The sequence below is a fragment of the Leopardus geoffroyi genome, chromosome D1 (assembly GCF_018350155.1).
Source record: "Leopardus geoffroyi isolate Oge1 chromosome D1, O.geoffroyi_Oge1_pat1.0, whole genome shotgun sequence".
NCBI classification, from domain to species: Eukaryota; Metazoa; Chordata; class Mammalia; order Carnivora; family Felidae; genus Leopardus; species Leopardus geoffroyi.
The window spans coordinates 105,168,981-105,174,980 of NC_059329.1; the positions used below are offsets into that span (position 1 = coordinate 105,168,981).

Sequence of the window (6,000 nt, forward strand, 5' to 3'; positions counted from 1 at the left end):
CGAGCGCGGGCCTCGAGCGCGGGCCTCGAGCGCGGGCCTCGAGCGCGGGCCTCGAGCGCGGGCCTCGAGCGCGGGCCTCGAGCGCGGGCCTCGAGCGCGGGCCTCGAGCGCGGGCCTCGCTCTCAGAAGTAAAGGGAGAGCGCCTAGGAGCTGGAGCTGGAGGTGAAGGTGGGTGGGGTAGGGTGGGGTCTGCTTCCCTAGCACAACACCAGGGGGCCGGACGTGGGCCCCCCACTGGGAGCGTGTGGTGTCACTTAGGCCAGGGAGAGACCCCAGTCCCCAGGGCCCACCATCTACCACTGCAAGCACAGTGGTGACACTGGGGCGCTATCTGTGACCAGCTTGTGCTGTCCTGGGCAGGTGAGTGGGGTGGGGGGGCGCAGGGCCCCCTAGCGGCTTGCTCGGTGGGGTCCGGCCACCCTGCTGGGCCACGCGCCCTGGTTGTTGCATCCACGTAGCTGGCGGCTGGTTTACTAAGTGAGCAGGCCATGCTGATGCTGGGTCTTCTCTCCACTCCGTGCTGTTGCACTTGGACTTCAGGCTTCACGTGCGCTGTACCGTCAACGCCAGTGACTTCCTGCCGCTCCGGGCGTCTATCTTCCCACCCCCCTCGCCGGCCCCCGTGATCCAGTCCGGCCCCCTGCGGTTCCAGCTGCGGATCGCCACGGGTACAGTCCCCGGAGCCCTCCTCTTCCTGCCCCGCGTCCCCACGCACAGCCCTCCAAGGCTCACGAGTCCCTCACCCTGCAGATGAGACTTTCCGCTCCTTCTACGAGGAGGGGGACTACCCCATCGTGAGGCTGCTCCGCGAGCCTGTGTCCGTGGAGGTCCGGCTCCTGGACAGGACAGACCCCGGTCTGGTCCTGCTGCTGCACCGGTGCTGGGCCACTCCCAGTGCCAGCCCCTTCCAGCAGCCTCAGTGGCCCATCCTGTCAGAGGGGTGAGCGGCAGTGGGGGCTGGGGCTGCCCTGGGGGCTCCCTCCATCCCCCTCCCTGGTCCCTCTGCGGCTTCCTTGGCCTCTTTCCTTCTCAGGTGTCCTTTCGACGGTGACAGCTACAGGACCCAAATGGTAGCCTCAGACGGGGCAGGGCTGTCCTTCCCATCACACCACCAGCGCTTCACCGTCACCACCTTCGCCCTCCTGGACCCTGGCTCCCAGAGGGCCCTCAGGGGACAGGTGAGAAGTGCCTCGGAATTCCTGCTCCCCAAATGTTCCATGGGATAAGCTGGTCCCCGAAGTCCTCCAGCACCCTGCAAGCTATGGGTCCCCGGAGGTCCCCAGACGGGGCTTCGTGGAGGGTGGTGAGCCAGGTCCTGGCCACCTCCAGACCACTCAAGAGGGAGGAAGGGAAACCCGGAGTATGGATGCCACCAACCCTAAATCTGCACCCTGTTCACGGTGTTCTAGAGTGACTTTGCTTCTGACTCTAGAAAGCGTGCGTTTCAATTCTGCTTGGAATGTTTATAATCTCCCAACTTCTCCGGGAGGTAAATGGGTCCACTTAGGGCATATTTAGGTTTTCTGCAGAACGCACAAGTGACCCCGTAGGCCCTAGGCTTCCATGGAACTTGGTTACTGAAAGATGCCCTCACAAGACTACATACAGCCAACTCTGTATCTCGAAGCAGCCGCACGTTATTAGCCCAGGTGCAGACAGACATTGATGGTTAGCACTGTGAGGGTGGCTTCATTCTCCTCTTTACCACCTGCCTCTCGGGAGCCAGAGTCTCTCGCCTGCTGGATGAAGGCGCGTCTGCTGGCTGGGCCTCCGGGGGCTGGCTCAGCTCCACTCTGCTCCTCCAGCTTCTCCTCCTCCTCCCGGGAGCTGCCCCTGGCTTTGTTTCTGGAAGCGGGGATAGCCCGTCCCCCGGCTGCCTGGCGGAGCCCCACTTCCTCGGAGGCCAGCACTGCCGGGGGACTCTGCAGTCGGGGCCACACTGGAGAAGCTGAGGGCTGGGGCCAACTCCCAGGCCGAGCTGCCTGCCCGCAAGGAACCCAGCTGCAGACTTGGGCCACCGGGAAGGAGGGGAGGCACAGGTTCCAAATTAGGAAACAACGGTTCTGGCGCTGACCCTCAGCAGGCGAGGCTGTGGTTTTGGTCTTGGTCTACACAGCCAGACCTCAGCCCGCCTGGCGGCCGGACAGCTAGCAGCAGTGTGGACTCCGCCTAGGTCCTGGATTCTGGGTGCTTCCTAGGTCTGGTGCTTCCTGCCCGTGGCTCCAAGCTGGCCCCGTGCTCTTGACCGTATTCTCTTCCCACCAGGTTTACTTCTTCTGCCACTCCTCTGCCTGCTCCCCCTCGGGGCTGGAGACGTGCTCGACCTCGTGCAGCTCTAGGCCCGCTAGTGAGTCCGGGGCGGGGCAGAGGGGCGGTCTTCGTTCTTCTGGCCGCAGGCCTGTTCCTGGCTTCTGGGCCAGAGACCGGCCCACGATGCCACCCCTCCCCCGCCCAGGACAGCGACGATCCTACACTCCGCTCGGCGAGGCCACCAGGCCGCAGAACCTCGTGAGCTCTCCAGGGCCAGTGGACTTTGAGGATTCCTCCGGGCAGGAGCCTCCGCTGGGGCCCACAGGTACGGGCAGGCGTGTTGCTGCTGGGGGACGCTCGGCCACAGTGCAGGCGGGAAAGGGTGTGACAGCACTGGGGGCAGGGAACTGAGCAAAGACAGTCCACCTAACCTGGGGGGAAGGCAGGCTCAGCTCTGCCGGGCGTCATCACAAAGGTCTGGTGGCTGGAGACGGTCGGAGGCGCCTCGCTCAGCCCTGCAAGCCTTCAAACCCCTTCTCTCCCGCAGGCTCCCCCAGGAACGCTAACCAGAGGCCTCTCCTCTGGGTGGTCCTTCTGCTAGTGGCTGTGGCCCTGGTCCTTGGGGTCGGGGTTTTCGCGGGCCTGAGCCAAGCCAAGCCCAGAAGCTCTAGGAGGGCGACAGAGGGCGACTGGGCTCAATAAAGCGCCGTGTCCAGCCTGCCCAGCGGGTGTGGAAAGCTATTCGTGGCGACTAGAAAGATTCGGTCTCAGAAGCGTGTTCCTTTGTGTCAGGTCTGTCGTGTCAGAACCGTGACCTCTTCGACAAATGCTTAATACGGGCCGCACCCTGGGCAGAGTCCAGCGTCTCCCAAGGCTGATTCGGGAGACTTTGCCTTTCAGCAAGGAGAGACGGCATTCCAGAGAGAACCAGATAAGCGAGGGTAGAGGAGGGTACAATCACAGCAGAGTCCGAGCCCCAGTAGGTAGGAATGGGGAGCCCCGAGGGTGAAATGGCCCGTGAAGGCCTGACCCCGTCGCCCAGACGTGGGAGTTCTGACTTTCTCACAGCATGCTGCTCAGCTCCCCGTGGGGAAGGGGCACCCAGAGCTCCTGGGGCCTTGAAGGAACTCTTCAGTCTTGCTCTGAGCCTCAGCTTCCCGCTAAAGGATGCTGGGGCCCGCCAGCCTCCCTCTCCCTTCCTTCAGCACACGCCCCCCACCCCACCCCCCCCCATCGCCAGACTAGTCCACTCCTAGGCTGACATGACATAGCAGCCTCTTGGCCCTGATGCTGGCTGCCACAGCGAGCCTGCCCCCACCCCCCCCACCCCCCCCCCCCCACAGCTCTACCAGCGCTGGTTGTGTGGCTGACTTTCGTGTGCCCCTGTAGGACCTAGGCCTTCATCTCTGACTTGGCCACAAAGAACTTTCCAGACTGACCTGTACATCTAGGCTGGGAAGGGGTAGCAGTTGGGAGGGATTGGGGGGGTGGGGTAGGGTTCAGCCTCTGGTGACAGGAGAGAATAATCTGGTAGGTGGGTCCAAACTTGACTTTAGAAAAAAGATCGAAAGGCCTTGGTGGGGCATGAGCTGTGACAGGGAACCACACAAGTCAGGCCGGGGGCCTTGACGCTAGGCAGGGGCTCCTCCTTTCTGGCCCGCTCTACCTTCTTGGTCTGGGGATACTGGTCAAATAGAGGGGCTCCAAAATCAATCTGCTTTGTTACAACCCCAGTACTGTCTCTTACTAGCTGTAATACTGAGTTACTGAACTTTTGGGAGCCTGTTTCCCCCTCTGGAAAATGGGGGTGATCCCCATCCCCACCCCCACAGGGGTGTTAGGTAAATTAACAGAAGAATCCCTCAAGGAGCACGTGACAACATTTACTGAATGTCGTAAACTACTAGAATTTTTCTTCTCTGCCCCAAGCTTCATGCTTTGCTTAAACTCTGAAGACCAGTTTATAGCCCAGAGGAGGAGGGGCTGGGGAAAAGGCTAGCTGGGGGTGGCAGCATGGATCTTCGGGCCCGAGTGTTCTAGACACTTGCCGTGGGAGTTAGCCAAGGAACTTCCCTTGTCTGGGGCTGCCTTCCCGCTGTGACCAGGGATGGCCAGTGCTGTCCGACCTCCTGGCCTGTACTCGGGGCCAGGGTGAAATTATGAGGATTCGTAGCTTTGGTGTTGGGTGAAGGAGCCAGACTGACTTGGTCTGAAGGGGTCAAGGTTCTGGTTCTTCCATCCAGGACCGACTCTTCTTTCTTACCACGGCCTTCATCATCCAGGCTCACGTAGGCATTTCAAATGGCACAGAAGGGTGGTTCTATGAATTGCATCGATGCTGTGCTTAAACACGATGCTGTAGATCCCACATGGAATCACATTATGTAACTTTAAGGGTGTCGTGTGTGTTTTCTTACCACAAAGGTAGACCTCTTGAGTTATTCCCTATTTTAATAGCTGCCGTCTCTTCCATATCGCCGTTAAACTGATACATTTGATCCCCTTTGGGTAGAATTCAAATCTATGAATGTGAACCCTTGTTATCTAAGCATGTGATTCTTTGTATACAGTTCTCTCAGAAGTTCTCAGAACCGCTGGATCAAAAGCTGTGCGCCTTCTGTCAGGCTCTGGGGGAACACACGGGGTGCCAGTAGCCTGCCCCCCCACCCGCACCCCACTCCACCTTGCTGCCACAGATCAGTATCGTTCTAAAGCTTTGCCACCCGCGCTGCCTAAGGCAGATAGCGTTGCTGGCCTAAAATGTAACTCTTTGGGGGTGCCCGGGTGGCTCAGTCGGTTAAGAGTCCCACTCTCGATTTCAGCTCAGGTCATGATCTCCTGGGCATGAGATCGAGTCCATACTAGGCGTGGAGCCTGCTCGAGATTCTCTTCCTCTTCTGCCCCTTCTCTCTCTCTCTCAAATACATATTAAATTTTTTTTAATAAAATGTACCTCTTTGATTAGAGGACAAGCCTCTATAGCCTCGGGGTCTTAGGAACTTTCTCTTTGTGTCTCTGCCCTCCTGAACTTCTCTCCCTGTCTGCAGAGAGCTTCCCCAAGTCAGGGGGCAGGCAGGGTCTCCCATCTTCTTTCCCACCAAGTCTGCCCCTGCTCCCTTCCTCGGTGCAGCTCTCCTGTCTTGCTGTTGGAGAGGATTATGCAGCTGTCGTTTTTCCCTCCTATTTGTATTTTCGAATGTGGCCAGAACCTCATTACCCTATGTAATCACGAGAGGATCCGTTTGCTCTCTGGATGTCCCAACGTGGTGCTTGAGGTGTTTCTCGCTCACTGTCAAGTGTATGCAGGTGTGGGGATTTTGACAGCTTTGGCAATCGGTACTTGTCCGCGGAGTTTGTCAACACTCCTGTGTCCAAGGGCTCCGTTGACAGGAGCGGACGGACGGACGTGAGCGGTGAGGGTCGCTGCGGCACGAGGTTCCCTTGCTTTCCCCGGAGAGGGGCAATCTCGGCTTTGGCTTTCGCAGATCTCAAAACCCCGTCCAAATTCTGCCCAACGTAGAACTTCTTCCCTCCCCTAAACCACCTCTGAGCCGGAGCAGGAACTCGAGCCTTGACAACAGTTGGGTCAGACCGGATGGGGTTGATAACAAACCACTTGTGCTGACCTGTGGCAGGAAGCAGAGCGGCTCAGGGGCCTCTCAGGTTCTCTCTTCCTGCCCTTTTAGGGAGGGGGTAAGGGCTAGGGCTGGAGCTGGGTGAAGATCCCACGGACTCCCCTACTTCGCCTGC

At 59.4% G+C, this 6,000-nt stretch overlaps 1 protein-coding gene across 4 annotated transcripts in view; it reads left to right on the top strand.

Annotated features, from left to right (window-relative positions):
* Window positions 1-5,224, top strand: part of ZP1 (zona pellucida glycoprotein 1) — an 18,978-nt gene extending 13,754 nt beyond the window's left edge. For all 4 annotated transcript variants that reach the window (XM_045485407.1, XM_045485406.1, XM_045485409.1 and 1 more), the window contains 6 exons: window positions 541-668; window positions 751-940; window positions 1,034-1,178; window positions 2,266-2,347; window positions 2,456-2,575; window positions 2,798-5,224. In XM_045485407.1, the coding sequence (XP_045341363.1) occupies window positions 541-668; window positions 751-940; window positions 1,034-1,178; window positions 2,266-2,347; window positions 2,456-2,575; window positions 2,798-2,952 (820 nt within the window). In that variant the 3' untranslated portion in view covers window positions 2,953-5,224. The remainder of the gene's footprint in view (window positions 1-540; window positions 669-750; window positions 941-1,033; window positions 1,179-2,265; window positions 2,348-2,455; window positions 2,576-2,797) is intronic.
* Window positions 5,225-6,000: the final 776 nt, after the last annotated feature.